At 46.3% G+C, this 18,312-nt stretch overlaps 2 protein-coding genes across 2 annotated transcripts; both read right to left on the bottom strand.

The window, feature by feature from the left end:
• Positions 1 to 12,769: 12,769 nt before the first annotated feature.
• On the bottom strand, positions 12,770 to 13,417 carry LOC129761113 (uncharacterized). The gene has a single exon (XM_055758813.1). The coding sequence runs from the start codon at positions 13,415 to 13,417 to the stop codon at positions 12,770 to 12,772; it is 648 nt and encodes a 215-aa protein (XP_055614788.1).
• A 275-nt stretch (positions 13,418 to 13,692) lies between these two features.
• LOC129761112 (uncharacterized) lies at positions 13,693 to 15,492 on the bottom strand. Its single transcript, XM_055758812.1, has one exon. It carries the CDS (start codon positions 15,490 to 15,492, stop codon positions 13,693 to 13,695), a length of 1,800 nt encoding a protein of 599 aa, XP_055614787.1.
• Positions 15,493 to 18,312: the final 2,820 nt, after the last annotated feature.

The following is an 18,312-nucleotide window of genomic DNA, read 5'->3' as shown; positions in this document are numbered from 1 at the left end:
TTAGAACCAAAACCCGATAATCCATACAAGGACAATGGAATAATAAATGTGTACAACAGCATCGATCCGTTTCATCCCGAGTCCAAGCATCATTGGAGGAATGCAGTCCTGTTGATAGGGATAATTATAATTTTGAGCGGTATTATCTACTTCCGCTGCTGCAGACAAGGAACTCGCTCTAGACCCAGAGCTACAGCGGAACCGGTCGTTCGTATAAGAATGAACAATCTACCGAACAGACAACAAATAGAGGACACTGCACTTTAAGGACCAAGCATTGAGGAGGACAAGCTGCGAACCTAGCACCATATCCGAAAGTAACCACTGAAGATGTAACCTCGCGCCAGAGGCGAGGTAGCCAAGATGATCCAGCCAACCAATCTGGAAATAACCATAGATGCTCACCCCAGAGCATCAATTCCGAAAGTAGCAGACCAGGAAGTCCGAGCTCGAAACCAGAGCATCATGTCCGAAAGAAGCAGCCAAATAGATGTAAGCTCACACCAGAGCCCGATGTAAGCTCGCGCCAGAGCCAAGATATGTTTCCAAGGACCGAGCATTGAAGAGAAAACCCGATGGAACCAGACACATGCTGAACAATGAAGAAATAAATAAAAGTGATTTTAAACTCTGTTAGAAATGAAGATTAAATGTAAAATAAATGGAAAACTCCGAAAGAATGTAAACAATTCTATATATAAGAGACAAAGGTAGCATAGGATCCGTTCACAAATTTGAATAAATCAAGCTAGTTAATTTATCAGGGCCGGAATGTTACGGACCCAGCTCAGCCAGGAGAACAAAGCGCAATTAGGAACAAATGAATAAACAAATTGTGACCTGCGCGTATTACTCATAGTGTAGCGCAGGCAAACAAGTGTTCATTTGGGACCGTGAGCAGGCAGCATAGAGAGATAAAGCGACAGGCATTATATGAAAAGCATTAAAAACCATGTTCTGTATAACAAAAACCATGTTCTGTATAACAATTAGTTCAATTGGTGGTCTCAAGTTGAAATGTTCTGTATAACAATTAGTTCAATTGGTGGTCTCAAGTTGAAATGTTCTGTATAACAATTAGTTCAATTGGTGGTCTCAAGTTGAAATGTTCTGTATAACAAGGAGTTCAATTGGTGGTCTCAAGTTGAAATGTTCTGTATAACAGGGAGTTCAATTGGTGGTCTCAAGTTGAAATGTTCTGTATAACAATTAGTTCAATTGGTGGCCTCAAGGTCTCAAGTTCAAATGTGTAAACGAATAAAGGAAGTTCAATTTGAAGTAAAAGAAAGTACAAGTGTATAATTCATAAATAAAGTTTATTGAGTGTGGAAAAACGGCATTTTGTGCGACCATACGTTGCTGCTTGTTTTTTCCAGCGAAAAGCTAAAATCGCGACTTACATCCGGAAGAGAAGTGTAATCCAGGGAAACAACGAAATAACATTCGCCAGTGTACGACGGCAGGAGCAGTGAAAGATCTATAACTTTTAGATTATACACGACGAAAACTTGGGAACGTGTGACCAGCATTTCCAACGAATTCTGTGGAGCAACTCACGTCAGCACCACGGTAAGCGAACAACATTTTTCTTATTCCTAAATACAAACAGGTGCGTGAAAGAAAGTCTTGCTTGAAGCAAGCTTCTAGGGGAGAAAACCATCCCTTAGAATTTTACACTTCTAGTTTCGCAAGAGCTTCTATTAGATCAAAACCTCTCGTATTGGTGAGTCTACTCCCCCACTCCACTGCCCAGGCGTTGAAGTCTCCGCCGATGACGAGCTCTTCTGTTAACTTGTCGAGCATCAGGTCAAATTGTTCTATCGTCCACCTCGGGGGTGCGTAGCAGCTGCTCACAAAGACTCCATTGATTTTGGCAATCACGAACCCCTCATGTGCCCTGGATATCTTTTCTTGAATGGGGTATTTTCCCGTAGTCATTATAGCTGACAGTCCCGCCTTATCGGCCAACCAGTTTCTGTCATCGGGGGGCACCCTGTACGGTTCGGCTATGATTGCTAGGTCGCACTTCGTTTCCACTACGGCTTGCCAAAGCAATTGTTGTGCCGTATCACAGTGGTTAAGGTTGATTTGGATTACTTCCATTTTCTTCTGTCAACCAATGCCTCTTTGAATACCGGGCATCTTGGGCCTCCTGTAAAGTGGTCATTCCTTTCTTCAGCGTTGCAGAGCATACATTTCGGTGGCCTGCTACAGTCTTTAGCTACATGTTCCGTTCCGCCGCATCTTAGGCAAAGCTTCGATCTATTGGGGCCATTGCACTTTGTCGCGAGATGACCGAAGCTCAAGTAGTTAAAGCACCTTACAATTTGTTGGACAACTTTAAGGGAGCATATTGTCCACCCTACTTTCACCTTGCCAACCTCCAGAATCTTAGTTGCTGCCCTCCTTGGCAGTTTTATCGTAGCCATTTGCGTACCTCCGAAAGCCTTCCTCAGGCGTATTGATAAGGAAGTGTCTGTCAGCTCGAACTGGCCATTCAAGGCTTCTCTCAGTTCGTCTACCGTCGTGATTTCATCCAAATTTCTACATTCGATCACGGTTTCTTGTGATAGTGCTCTAACTTTTGCCGTTTCCCCTAGCGATTTCTCTACCAGATCTTTATAAGCTGAGCTCTTAATCGTCGGATCTTTTTTCAACTCGAACAACATATCACCGTTCTGGGTGCGCCCCACTTCAGCCACATTCTCACCCAGATTTTTCAAGGTCGGATCGCCTTCCACTTTCTTCAGAATATCAGCGTAGGTTGTAGCGCCTGCTGCTGAAACAATCAGAGCATCTGGTTTCTGCCTCTCTGTTCGGGGTTTCGGCTTCTCTTTCGCTTTCTCTCCTTTTGTTTTTTTCTCAACTTTCTGCCACTCGTTAGGATTTTGGTTGTTGTCACTATTTTCTCTACTAGCACCTTCGCAGGCATCTTTCTGTTTCTTTACTTGTCTTTTTTCTTCTGGGGTTTGCCTTCTTCGTTTAGTGGTTAATGGGGTAGAATCTCCCGTTGGGGTCGAAACTGCTTCCTTCGGCCTACTCTGCGCAGCCTCGTTCAGTCCGTTCTCCGCCTTCTCTGCTCTAGCTCTCCAGGATTGTTGCTCACGATCAGCTGCTGCAAGCGCTGATTTGATTTTTATCGTGAGGTTTCTTATCACGGCGTGGACATTACTGCGAGGCTTGATATATTCGTAAAGTTCATCGCATACTCTCTTGGCTTCACTCAGCTTCGATTTTTCATGGTGTAGTTGAACGTCGATGGGTTTGTGGCTACTCGGTTTTTGTGCTGGAGATTGGGTCAATATTGGTGATCTCATCACTTTACCCTTTCTGGCAAAGATGCCTACCTCTTCAATTTCGTTCTCGAATTCGAATGTTTGTATGTTTGTATGTTTGTATGTTTGTTTTTTTTTTTTTTTTTTTTTTGGCAAGGAGGTGGAGATCTTCATAGACTCCCAGTCGCCATGTTGACTGGGTAGTGTGAGATTTTTACTCACTAAAACCACCTCCTTGTACTTCATGCCTGGACCCCCCGGAACCACCATTTGGTATTACTTCGGGAGGGGGCTGTGCTCATGCACTCATCTCTCTAGATTTGCTATGCTGAATCTTTGCTCGTCCCTCCATCTTCGTTGGAGCGTCGTCAACATTTTTGTTATTGCACGATTCACTGCATTCCACGTACTTTCACTTTCGCACATCTTTTGGACGATGTTCTGAGCATTTAGGGTTGATCTGCTAGCGAGGAACATTTCTTCCCTTTCAATAGAAAAACGGGGGCAGTCGAAAACCACGTGTTCTGCTGTCTCCTCTATTGTGTTACACTCTGGGCAAAGCGGCGAACTTGCATGGCCGAATCTGTACAAGTACCATCTGAAACAACCATGACCGGATAGGAATTGCGTCAGGTGGAAGCTCACTTCTCCGTGTTTTCTTTCTACCCACGTAGTGATGTTCGGGATCAAGCTGTGGGTCCATCTACCGTTAGGCGTGTTGTTCCACTCCTGCTGCCACTTTCTCATGGAGCCAGTCCTTGCTCTTACCCGCACTTTTCTGTTACTCTGCACGCTTTCTGTTCTCTGTTTGTAACACATGTCGTCTTCGGCCAGAGTGAGATCGATCGGGATCATTCCGGCTATGACACAAACCGCATCCGCAGATATAGTTCTATAAGCGCTCGCTACTCTCATCGCCATTATTCGGTATGTTCTAGTCAGCAGCTTGCGATTTTGTTGGCATTCAAGCGCTGCTGTCCAAACTGGACCGCCATATCGGAGTATTGATGTTGCTACACTGGCCAGGAGGCGTCTCTTACAACTGCTAGGCCCCGCGTTATTCGGCATAACTCTAGCTAGCGCCGCGATGACTTTGGCCGCTTTCGTGCATGCGTATTTAACATGACTCTTGAAATTTAGTCGGTCGTCGATAATCACCCCAAGGTATTTCAGCTCACGTTTGGAGACGATAGTATGCGCCCCAACATTGATCTTCGCTTGCTTTACAACTCTGTGATTGCTGACCAACACCATTTCGGTTTTGTGATGTGCTATCTGCAACTTAGCCTCTTTCATCCAATTTTCCACTATCTTTATCGCCTCTGTAGCCAGCATCTCGATTTCCTCACGAGTCTCGCCTGTCACCGTCAGGGAAATATCATCGGCGAAGCCGGTAATCTTCACTCCTGTAGGAAGCTTCAACCTCAGCACACCATCGTACATCCCGTTCCACAGCGTTGGACCCAAGATGGAGCCCTGAGGGACACCCGCTGTTATATTCAATGCCTTCTGTCCCTTCTCTGTGTCGTAAGTCAGAACCCTGTTTTGAAAGTAGCTTTTGAGGATCTGGCACACATAATTCGGTACCTTCATTCGGTGCAGTGCTTCGGCAATAGCTTTCCAACTGGCGCTGTTGAAAGCATTTTTCACGTCAATCGTTATTATAGCGCAGTATCGATCGCCGCGTCTATTCTGTTTTAAGGCTTTTCTGGCTGCTTCGGCAACTAACAGGATGGCATCCACCGTGGATTTATATTTCCGGAACCCGAACTGCGTCTTCGAGAGTCCGTTGTCACTTTCTGTGTACTTCGTCAACCTGTTCAGAATTATCTTCTCCAGCAGTTTTCCGAGGGTATCCAGTAGACAGATGGGCCTATAGGAAGAGGGTTCCCCTGGCGGCTTTCCTGGTTTCGGCAACAGTACCAGTTTCTGCTTCCTCCAAATATCTGGAAAGCATCCTTCATCCAGACACTTTTGCATCGTTGCTCTGAAAAGATCTGGATACGCTTCAACCGCGGCTTTGAGGGCCACATTTGGGATTCCGTCGGGGCCAGGTGCTTTATTCACTTTCAGTTCTTTTGCCGCCGCCAGCAGCTCTTCTGTGGACACTCTCTCGACGTGTTCTTCATTTTCACTATATGGTGTTGCTGGCCAGCTCGTTGGATCATGCTGCGGGAAGAGCCCTTCTACAATATTCTTCAACCGCACCGGACAGCTTTCACTGGGTGTCGATGAACCTTTAATCTTTGCCATCACCACCCTATATGCATTGCCCCAAGGGTTCGCATCGGCATCGCGGCATAGTTCTCTGAAGCAGTTTATCTTACTACGTCTTATTTCATGCTTAAGGGCGGCTTTTGCTGTTTTGAGTTCTTCCCTGCGCTCTACTCTGTCGATAGCATTTCTGGCCCTTTGCATCCTCCTCCTGGCTCGGAGACAGTTCGACCGAAGGGAGTTAATCGTCTCGTTCCACCAATAAACTGGGCGACGTTCGCCTTTCGGTATTAGTTTTCGTGGCATGGTAACGTCGCATGCTCTCACTACCAAATTTGTTAGTTCGCCGGCACTAAGACTGGTGACTGTTCGCTCCTCTCGGAGTGCTTCAATGAATAAATTCTTGTCGAATTTCTTCGACTTCCACCTGCGACCTTTTGTTTTTATATTTCTTGTTTTAGATGAACTCTGACAGCGCACAGTGTAGCGGATTGCTTGATGGTCGCTGTGAGTGTAATCATCACATACTCTCCAATTTACTGCCAACATCGGACTGCAGAAGGTAACATCGATGATTGATTCTCGACCGTTTCTATGGAAAGTGCTGGTGTAGCCTTCGTTGCCCATTCTCACATTCAGCTTCGCCAGGGCTTCCAGTAGACTAAAACCCCTCGCGTTGGTAAATCTGCTCCCCCACTCCACTGCCCAGGCGTTGAAGTCTCCACCGATGACTATGGGACTCCGTCCGATGAGCTCTTCTGTTAGGTTATATAGCATCAGATCAAACTGTTCTATTGTCCATCTCGGGGGGGCATAGCAGCTACATACGAAGATTCCATTTATTTTGGCTATCACGAACCCTTCGTATGTATTGGATACCACTTCCTGGATGGGGTATCTTCTCATCGTCGATAGTGCAGCCATTCTAGCTTTATCGGTCAACCAGTTTCCGTTATCTGGAGGTACTTGATACGGCTCTGCTATGATCGCCACATCGCATTTGGTTTCTGATGCGGCTTGCGATAGCAATTGTTGCGCCGTGTCGCAGTGATTCAGGTTTATCTGGGTTACCTCCATTTGGTTATTGCTGCCATCGCCCTTTTATAGACCGGGCATCTCGATCCCCCTGTGGCGTGGTCTTTTTCTTCCTCCGTCGTGCAGAGCATGCACCTTGGGGGCTTAGTACAATTCTTTGCCAAATGCCCCTTGTCGCCGCATCTTATACAGAGCTCCGATCTGTCAGGTCCTTTACAGTACTTTGCTTGGTGGCCAAAGTCCATGCACTTGAAACACCTAGATACTTGCTGGATAGCTCTCAGGGAACACACCGTCCATCCGACTTTCATCTTACCAACCTCCAAAAGCTTGCTAGCTGCGGTTCTTGGCAGTCTTAAGGTTGCTATTTGAGTATTTCCAAATGCTTTCCTCAGCCTGATTGATATGGCGACTTCTCCCAGCTCAAACTGTTCATTCAGGGCTACTCTCAATTCGGTATCTGTAGTGATCTCATCCAGGTTTCTACATTCTACAACTGTTTCTTGGGACAGAGCTCTCACTTTCGCTGTTTCGCCCAAAGATTTCTCGACAAGCTCTTTATAAGTTGAGCTTCTAATCGTTGGGTCCTTCTTCAATTCGAACAGCAATTGTCCATTTTGAGTTCGCCTTACTTTGGCCACGTTTTCTCCGAGATTTTTCAGGGACGGATCCTCTTTAACTTTTCGCAAAATCTCAGCATATGTTGCAGCGCCCGCTGTAGCCACAATCAGAGCGTCCGGCTTTGGCCTCTCCAGCCTAGGCTTTAATTTTTCTTTCTTCTTCTCTTCTTTTTTCTTTCTTTCGATCTTTTTCCACTCATTTATCTCTTCGTTGTTCTGTTTGCTTTCACCATTAGCCACTTCGCTACCATCTTTTTGTTTCTTTGCTGCCCTTTTCTCTTCAGGAGTTAGTCTTTTCCTTTTCGCGGTTAACGGGGTACTGTCACTCATTGGTGTCGAGATCGCTTCTATCGGCTTACTCTGCACATTCTCTTTCAGTGCGTTCTCCGCCTTTTCAGCTTTTGCTCTCCAGAATTGTTGCTCGCGTTCGGCTGCTGCAAGCGCCGATTTGATTTTAATCGTCAAGGTCCTTATGACGGCGTGAACGTTACTGCGAGGCTTAATGTACTCGTAGAGTTCATCAGATGCCCTTTTGGCCTCACCCAGCTTAGTTTTCTCGTGTTGCAGGTTTGGCTGCTCTCCGATGTATTTATCGCTTGTGGATTTTGGTGCTGGTGGTTGGCTCAGCGGCGGAGATCTCATCACCTGTCCCCTTCTGGCAAAGATGCCTACCTCTTCGATTTCGCTCTCGATTTCTGTTGAATTTGTTTGGAAACTCATTTTTGTTGTTGGGTCCCAACTCCGGGCCGCTATCTCCGCTCGTTGCACATAGTCGCTATCAGTGATCCCATGGTTATCTATGCAAGCAGTGAGGCCATGCAGGGGGTTGACACGGTCCTTCATGGGGACCGTGTTCAGAGCCAGATCAGCGCAAGTTAGGAATGTGACATCTGACGCCTAGTACCTAGTGCCTGAGCCTAGACGAGCATCGAACGTACCCGAAGACTTGCCAAGTTATTACCGGGACGGGGGCAACCGCGCTATTAGCCCACACGCCGTTTCAGGAAGGTGTCACCCTTCCTTACTCAGGGAACAGGATAGCACGATTGTCAGCCTTTAGCGTCGAAAGTAATTCTCATCCTTAACATGTCCGTTTTCCGTGTCGTACCAGTATATCGTAATCAGGATCTTACTGGCGTCAACCCTGATGTGCTCGGCACTCCCTACGTTGCTCCTGTACACGGTATTTCCCCCGTGCAATCTCCATAGGCTTTACCGCGCCCTTACTCGCGTTGTCACCCGATTAGTCGCCTTCTACGACAGGGACAGGGACCAAGACCCGAAGTGCTATTCTAGGCCGGCAGCTCCACGGCTTTGTTTGTATGTTTGTATGTTTGTATGTTTGTATGTTTGTATGTTTGTATGTTTGTATGTTTGTATGTTTGTATGTTTGTATGTTTGTATGTTTGTATGTTTGTATGTTTGTATGTTTGTATGTTTGTATGTTTGTATGTTTGTATGTTTGTATGTTTGTATGTTTGTATGTTTGTATGTTTGTATGTTTGTATGTTTGTATGTTTGTATATTTGTATGTTTGTATGTTTGTATGTTTGTATGTTTGTATGTTTGTATGTTTGTATGTTTGTATGTTTGTATGTTTGTATGTTTGTATGTTTGTATGTTTGTATGTTTGTATGTTTGTATGTTTGTATGTTTGTATGTTTGTATGTTTGTATGTTTGTATGTTTGTATGTTTGTATGTTTGTATGTTTGTATGTTTGTATGTGTTTACTTCGGCGATGATTTCGACGATTGGAGGATCGAAAACTTGTACATAACACTTTCCGTCACTATCGTTTCACCGACCAATTCGAGGTGAATTTAATATCCGCCTTTCGGATTCAACTATAGAAGAACTTTAGAGAAACTTTTACGTGAACTGTCTTACTCGATGTGTTTTATTGGAATGACCTTTTCACAATATAGCGGAAGTGTAGTTTTGACAGTTGTAGGGCTGTGTGTTTTTGTGTGGATCAAGGTAAATGAAATTTCAGGTGCGTATGGTAATTTTATTTGTATGTGTATATAATAAATTCATTTAATTTAAATCTTTTTTTTTCCAGGTATTTTCTTTCTATCCAGGTATTCTTTTCTTTTCAGGTAACATGCCGGCCGCCGTTGAAACTGCCCGTTTCAACTATAACCATTGCTTCCTTCATGGCGTTTGGATAGGATCGGAGGCAGTTGTAGTCTTGTCGCCATTCTCAGCTTCATCAGGATCAATCGGCAGAACAGCAATCTCAGTGATCGCTCGTTTGTATGTTCCACTGATGGTCTTGATAGCAACCACGCGAACTCTCCCATCCTTTCCGTTAACGGTCTCCACAATCCGACCCAGTGGCCATTGTAGCGGTGGACAGTTGTCCTTCTTGAGAAGCACTAGTTGACCGATTCGCACATTGGGAAACGAATCTCTCCATTTCGTTCGTTGATGTAATTGACTGATATAATCTCTCTTCCAACAACGCCAAAGGTCCTGAACTGAGCGTGTCATCTCCTTAAATCGGTTGAGTCGGTTGGGATTCTGATCGGTCAAATCTGGTTCAGGTATGGAGGAAGTGGCCAGGCGTTAAAGCGGAGTAATCGGTTGGAGACTCGGAAAATGGTGACAGAGGACGGGAATTGAGAATGGATTCAATTTGAGCAGCTACGGTCCACGGAGAAAGAACGGTTGCCCATGATGCGACGAAAATGGAACTTAAATGATTTGATTCCAGCCTCCCAGATTCCGCCGAAATGCGGTGATCGAGCCGGGATGAAGCGGAATATGATTCCGCTCTCCAGGCAGTAGGTTGTCCATTCTTCGGCGTCAAGTTGGCGGAGAAATTCCTTACGCAGCAGTCGGAGCTCTCGATCTGCCCCGACAAACGCGGTACCGTTATCGCAATGCAGTTCACGCACACGACCGCGACGCGCGACGAATCGCTTGACGGCGTTGATGCACGCGGCCGATGAAAGATCAGCGATGATCTCGAAATGCACTGCCTTCACCACTAAACACACGAAAAGACCGACGTACATTTTAACCGACGCACCCTTTCCACTTAACGGACGAACGAGGAACGGCCCACAGTAATCCATTCCTGAGAACTCAAATACTCTAGCAGGTGTAACTCGAACAGACGGAAGAGGTGCCATAATCTGCTGAGTTGGCTGTGGCTGACATCGGAAACAGGTCACACATTGGCGAACCACCTTTCGTGCGAGTTGACGACCCCGGAGTGGCCAGAAGCGCTGCCATATGGTAGCGAGCAGCAGCGGACCTTCTCATGAAGTGTGCGGACGTGAATCGATCGGGCAATCAACCAACTGAGTCTGTGTTTAGCAGGCAACAGTATCGGGAAGCGAGTGTCGTAGGGCGCGTTAAGATTTCTTAGTCTTCCACTGATTCTGAGCAATCCAAACTGATCCAGGAACAAATTCAAGTTTTTCAGTGGTGATTTATGCGCGATTCTAGGTTCTGTTGTCTGTTGGTTCTTTTCGAATAGACGGAACTCAGTAAGAAATACCTCTCGTTGAGCTTGGTGAACGAGAGCTTTGAGTGCGTGTTCGTACTCCTCTGGGGAAAGTAGACCAAAACTTCGTTGATTCTTCGGCAGTTTGACGTTATTCATGAATTGGTAGCAGCGCGCTGTGGCTTTGACCAATCTGCCAAGGTCGGAAAACTGTTCGAAGATGGAAGATTCAACTACGCGACTGTGCAACGCAACTTCTTGCTGCGCTTCCTTCATCATTTCCTGAGCATCGGGCATCGAAACCACGCACTCAGGCCAACAATCGACGGGGTCTTTGAGAAAACTCGGACCATGCCACCACAAATCATCCTTCAAAAGCTGACCAGCCATCATCCCTCTTGAAACACAATCAGCGGGGTTTAATTCAGTTGGAACGTGTCTCCATATGCAGCCTTTGTTGAGGCGCTGTATTTCAGCGACACTGTTTGAGACAAAAACCTTCCAGACATTCGACTTCGACTTTATCCAGTGGAGCACGATGCTAGAATCTACTCAAAATGTTGGGGGTTCGACGAACTTCGTAGTTTGACGAATATTGTCGACAAGTTGACTGCCGAGCAACGCAGCACAGAGTTCCAACCGAGGGATGGTTTGACCGCGCAGTGGAGCAACGCGAGATTTGGCTGTCAGCAAGCGGCATTGAAGCTGTGGCCAGAAGCGCTGCCATATGGTAGCGAGCAGCAGCGGACCTTCTCATGAAGTGTGCGGACGTGAATCGATCGGGCAATCAACCAACTGAGTCTGTGTTTAGCAGGCAACAGTATCGGGAAGCGAGTGTCGTAGGGCGCGTTAAGATTTCTTAGTCTTCCACTGATTCTGAGCAATCCAAACTGATCCAGGAACAAATTCAAGTTTTTCAGTGGTGATTTATGCGCGATTCTAGGTTCTGTTGTCTGTTGGTTCTTTTCGAATAGACGGAACTCAGTAAGAAATACCTCTCGTTGAGCTTGGTGAACGAGAGCTTTGAGTGCGTGTTCGTACTCCTCTGGGGAAAGTAGACCAAAACTTCGTTGATTCTTCGGCAGTTTGACGTTATTCATGAATTGGTAGCAGCGCGCTGTGGCTTTGACCAATCTGCCAAGGTCGGAAAACTGTTCGAAGATGGAAGATTCAACTACGCGACTGTGCAACGCAACTTCTTGCTGCGCTTCCTTCATCATTTCCTGAGCATCGGGCATCGAAACCACGCACTCAGGCCAACAATCGACGGGGTCTTTGAGAAAACTCGGACCATGCCACCACAAATCATCCTTCAAAAGCTGACCAGCCATCATCCCTCTTGAAACACAATCAGCGGGGTTTAATTCAGTTGGAACGTGTCTCCATATGCAGCCTTTGTTGAGGCGCTGTATTTCAGCGACACTGTTTGAGACAAAAACCTTCCAGACATTCGACTTCGACTTTATCCAGTGGAGCACGATGCTAGAATCTACTCAAAATGTTGGGGGTTCGACGAACTTCGTAGTTTGACGAATATTGTCGACAAGTTGACTGCCGAGCAACGCAGCACAGAGTTCCAACCGAGGGATGGTTTGACCGCGCAGTGGAGCAACGCGAGATTTGGCTGTCAGCAAGCGGCATTGAAGCTGTCCGAAGTCATCAGAAGAAACGACGTAAATGCAACAGCCATAGGCTAATTTCGAAGCATCGCAGAAGCAGTGCAGACTGTACTGGTGATTCAACACTGTTCTGCGTGGTACGGAGAGTGACTGGAGTAGACTGAGTTCCGCACGGTACGATTTCCACCATTTGGTATACTTTTCGGACAGTTCTTGGTCCCACGGTATGTGTTCTGCCCAGAGCACTTGGACAAACATCTTCGCTTTTATCACCACGGGTCCCAACAGGCCAAGAGGATCGAATAATTGGGACATTTCAGACACGACGATGCGTTTGGTAGCGACATCCAGTTGCGACAGGACTGGAATTTTAAATTTAAATGTGTCCGTTTCTGAGGACCAGAGAAGCCCCAATGTCTTCACGGTAGGCGATCGATCCAGTTCGAATTCAAGCGATGTTTCCCATAGTTCACGGGGAACGGTAGACAGGACAGCGATGTCGTTTGTTGCCCACTTCCTCAGCACGAACCCAGCGCGTTCAAGCAACTTCATTAGCTGGTTACATGTTTCGGCAAGTGTATCGCGATTATCATGGCCTGTGAGTGCACGTATGTCCCGTTGCGAATGACTTGAGCTGCTAACGGATAACGTCCTCCTTCGTCAATGGCCAACTGATTGAGCACCCGAGCAGCGTGAAACGGGGAGCTGGCGAGGCCGTACGTAACGGTCTTTAGCTGGTATGTTCGTATCGGTTCTGATGGATTGTACCTCCACAAAATTTGCTGGTACCTTCGATCATCCGGATGGATCCATATCTGCCGGAACATTTTCGCAACGTCAGCGGTAACTACATAGATAGGCATACGGAAGTTTACAACTGTGGAGTACAGAGCTGGTTGTACAGTGGGACCAACAAAAAGAGCTTCGTTGAGCGACAAGCTGGAACATCGACAGGATCCATCAAACACTACTCGTGTTTTCGTGGTGGAGCTTTCAGGACGGTGGATGGCATGGTGAGGCAGGAAGAACTGTGGGCCACGCGACGCGCAAGGATTCACCTCCATATGACCAAGTGCTTCATACTCCAACATAAAACTTTGATATGCTTTTCGAAGAGCTTCATCGGCCATAAACTTCTTTTCCATGGATTGAAATCGACGAAGTGCAACTGGGTAGGAATCTCCAATCAACGGAAGCATCGCTTCCCGCAGCGGAAGACGGACTACATATCTTCCATCTTGGTCGCGACCAACGGTTTGTTGGAAAGGGTCTTCGCAGAGCTGCTCTTCGTGGGTGTAGGTCTTCCCGACATCGAAGTTTTCGATTTACCAGAAGCGTTCGAGCTGCTGATCGAGTGAATCGTCGATGCATATATGGCTGGTTTGGATGGCCTGTGGATCTGGAGCAGGATCTATAATCTTTCCACATACGATATAACCCAAAACTGTCTTCTGCAGAAGCGGATACCCAGAGGCTAGGCTTGCTGATTTTCTAAGAGCGAGAAAAACAGCTCAGCTCCGATAATTATATCAACACCTTGACTGATGTTGAAGTTGGGATCAGCCAGGGGTAAGTTACGCGGAATCTTCCATCGCGTAATGTTGATGTGTTGATTGGGTAGTGACATGGTCAACTCCGGCAGGACGAGGCAATCTAGGCTGAAGTGATGATCTCCGTAACGTGAGGTGAGTGACAACGTGACTCTATAGTGGACGTTCACTGTTGATTGGCCGATCCCACTGATCGGCGCGTTGACCTTGGTGCGCTTTAGACGAAGCTTCTGGCAGAGTGACTCGGTGATGAAGCTTGGCTGGGAGCCGCTATCTAGTAGGGCTCTGGCGAGGTGATATTTATTGTCAGCATCTCTAACTTTTATTAACGCAGTTGACAGCATAACAGTGCCACGACTACAGATTTCATTCACTTCAGCACTTTGACAGGAAGAAGTGGGAGGTGAATCATCATCGACTAAGACATTAACCGGCGGAGTGGAAAGGGTTACACCGACCGAGAACGATTGTGCGTTTGTACAGAACGCTTTCGCGAGTGGTGAAGCAACGTTTTCAACCGACGACGGATAAACGACAGCGTTTGAGGCGCATCGCGACACGTCGATTGTTTCAGCAGATTGTACAACCAACGCAGGTGTTGAAGGGTTGGTTGTTTCTGCACGTAACACCGGCGTCGATGACGAAGAAATCGGTGGTAAATGCAACAAGGAGTGGTGCTTTCTGGAACAATTTCTGCACGATCCGCTGGAACAATCCTTAGCGAGGTGTGTGCCCTTGAGGCAGTTAATGCAAAGCCCGTGCTTCTTCACAAATTCAAATCTTTGTTGCGGTGAAATTTTTCTGAAAGATTCGCACTGAAACAAGAAATGCGCTTGTTTGCAGTTAGGGCACTTCTTAACATTCTCAGAAGTAACGTGGGCGGCGGTGAAGCGAGACTTCGTCTTCAATTCTACGTGAGATTGGGTGTTTGTCGATTGGGAGAGCTTGAGAGTTTGCACAATTCGCGATCTTCTATAGATGAATTCCAAAAGTTCTTCATATATGGGGTATCTATCACTTTCTGAAACCTGTGTCTCCCACTCACGGAGTGAAACGGCGTCAAGACACTGGCTCAGTCGTTCAACTAGAAAGGCATTCCAATGATTCGCAGAATTTTCAATTTTATCCAACATCTGAACGTGACGATCAAATTCGTCAGCAAGGTCTGCAAGTCCCTGCGCAGACTCCTTTCTCAACGACGGAATCGTAAGAAGGCCAGAAACATATCGCTTCACTAACAAATTAGGGTTTTCGAAACGATCCTTCAATAATTTCCACGCTACGAGATAATTGTTGGCTGAAATCTCGAGCGATGAAATGATACGAGCTGCTTCGCCAGAAAGTGTAGCTCGCAAGTAAAGCATTTTCTGCACCGCCGTAAGTTGCATACTCGAATGGATAAGCGAAACGTACAGATCACGAAAAGAAATCCAGTCATCAAGATTCCCAGAGAATTCTTTCAAATTTATTTCCGGCAGGCGAACATTCGAAGATATTTGAACAGCAGACGAGGTTGATACAGGAGTAGGGGGTGGTACGGGTGGTTGCACAGGAATTTTGCTCTGCAGCGATGCCTTCAACTCATAATAAAGGGCTTGAAAATCTTGCCTCTCTTGAGTGAAATCATCTTCTTCATCTTCAAGAAGCTCAATTTCATCTTGAGTTTCTTCAAACTCTCTCCATAACGCATCAAGATGTTGAATGCGAATGGACACTTGAGCCATTTTAGACGAATCAAAATCATCGTCAAAAGTTTTGATGAAATTCGCGGAACCAATAATGTTCGTCCGCCGACGATACAATATCTTCAATTTCGTTTGTTTCGTTGTTTTTTGTTTCGGGGGCGTCATATTTATTTATAAAATTCACCAAAGAAAACAAAATTCCACGTACCTGTCTTCTGCTTGTGTGCACCTCCTTACCCTAACCTCTTCTGGAATGATCCGACCGCTTTCCTTCGTGCGGGCAATGACGTGATCCACGTATCACGTACCTCCTTTTTTGTAGCCGCCAACGGTTGACGACGTCGAGTTGATTGTCTGATCTCCACCAACGGGATAGAGATAACTACTTCCTGCTTCTGGCTGTGAAGCGATTTCGATGTCGGGTGATGCGACGAATACTTCGCCTTTGTACGGTTGGTAAATTTAGCTGCTACTTGATGACGGCAGCAATGAAAAGCAAAATCTGCTACTGCTAGCCGAATATGATCGGCGACGGCAACGACGACGATGATGATTGCTGCTTGGCGAATATGTGCTGGTCGATAGATTAAAAACTGCCAACAATGATGACAGCGGGAAGATGCTTCCGCTACTTCTCCGGCGAACAGCTTCAGCCGATTTGCGACGGCGATGACGACGAGAGGATAGTGGGAAGATGCTTCCGCTACTTCTCCGGCGAACTGCTTTAGCCGGTTTGCGACGGCGATGACGACGACAGAATAGTGGGAAGATGCTTCCGCTACTTCTCCGGCGAACTGCTTTAGCCGGTTTGCGACGACGACGACAACAAAATACTAGTGAGAAATTTCCTCCACTGCTTGTCCGGCGAACTGCTTCAGCCGGTTTGCGACGTAGATTACGACAATAGAATAGCGGGAATATGCTTCCGCTACTTTTCCGGCGAACTGCTTCAGCCGGTTTGCGACGACGATGACAATAGAATAGCGGGAAGATGCTTCCGCTACCTTCCGGCGAACTGCTTCGGCCGATTTGCGACGACGATGACAATGAATAATAGTGGGAAAATGCGACAACTTCTAACTGGAACTTTCCAGCCACGTGGGAATTAGGTTAGCTCCTGCTGCAACTATCTCCCGGGTTTCGGCACCACACTGTTTACTTCGGCGATGATTTCGACGATTGGAGGATCGAAAACTTGTACATAACACTTTCCGTCACTATCGTTTCACCGACCAAGTCGAGGTGAATTTAATATCCGCCTTTCGGATCCAACTATAGAAGAACTTTAGAGAAACTTTTACGTGAACTGTCTTACTCGATGTGTTTTATTGGAATGACCTATTCACAATATAGCGGAAGTGTAGTTTTGACAGTTGTAGGGCTGTGTGTTTTTGTGTGGATCAAGGTAAATTAAATTTCAGGTGCGTATGGTAATTTTATGTGTATGTGTATATAATAAATTCATTTAATTTAAATCTTTTTTTTTCCAGGTATTTTCTTTCTTTTCAGGTAACAGTATGTTTGTATGTTTGTATGTTTGTATGTTTGTATGTTTGTTTTTTTTTTTTTTTTTTTTTTTGTAGAAGGTGGAAATCTTGCATAGACACCCAGTCGCCATGTTGACCGGATAGTGTGAGATTCCTACTCACCAAAAACCACCTCCTTCTTCATGCCGTTTCTCTCCCGGAACCACCGTTTGGTATTACTTCGGGAGGAGGCTGTGCTTATGCACTCATTGCTCTGTGTTTCCTACGCTCATTCTTTGGTCTGCTCTCCATTTTCGTTGGAATTCCGTCATTATTGTGACTATGACACAATTCACTGCGTTCCACGAGTTCTCGCTTTTACACATTTCGTGTACGATGTTATCGGCATTCAAATTGAGTCCGCATGCAGCGATCAACTCTCTTCTCTGCTGGACAAATCGAGGACATTCGAAGACCACGTGTTCCGCTGTTTCTTCTACTTGACCACACTCAGGACAGGATGGTGAGTTCGCGTGTCCGAACCTGTTCAAGTACCGCCTAAAACATCCATGACCAGACAGAAATTGGGTCAAGTGGAAATTTACTTCTCCATGCTTGCGCCCAATCCACTTCGTGATATTCGGAATTAGTCGGTGGGTCTATCGACCGTTAGGTGTGTTGTTCCACACCTGTTGCCACTTCCGTATTGACTCTAGTCGTGATCTTTTTCGCAGTTCTCTGTTATTTTGCACGTCCGTTGTTTTTTCCTCGTAGCGTACGCTGTCTTCAACCAGGATAATGTCGATGGGAATCATTCCCGCTATGACGCATACCGCTTCTGCAGATATCGTTCGATATGCACTCGATACTCTCATCGCCATTACTCTGAGCGTTCTGTTTAGCAGCGTCCGATTTTGTCTTACTTCGAGCGCTGCCACCCAGACCGGACCACCGTAACGGAGTATCGATGTGGATACGCTGGCCAGAAGGCGCCTCTTGCTACTACATGACCCTGCGTTGTTCGGCATAATTCTAGCCATCCCTGTTGCGACCTTTGCTGCTTTCTCACATGCATATCTCACGTGGCTCCTGAAATTGAGTCGATCGTCAAGGATAACACCCAGGTACTTCAGTTCCCGTTTGGAACAGATATTGTGTTCCCCAACGGTGATTTTCGCTTGCTCCACAACTTTGCAGTTGCTGACCAACACCATCTCGGTTTTCTGGTGTGCTATCTGCAGGTTAGAGTCGTTCATCCATTCTTCAACGGTTTTGATTGCCTCTGTACCCAACATTTCGACTTCTTCTCGGTATTCTCCGATCACCGTCAATAGATCCATCACCATCATCAGCAAAACCAGTGATTTGTACGCCCCTGGGAAGCTTCAACAAC

This window comes from Toxorhynchites rutilus, chromosome 1 (genome assembly GCF_029784135.1).
Source record: "Toxorhynchites rutilus septentrionalis strain SRP chromosome 1, ASM2978413v1, whole genome shotgun sequence".
NCBI lineage: Eukaryota > Metazoa > Arthropoda > Insecta > Diptera > Culicidae > Toxorhynchites > Toxorhynchites rutilus.
The sequence above is the reverse complement of the archived record's forward strand: the minus strand, read 5'-3'. Positions and strand labels throughout refer to the sequence as shown.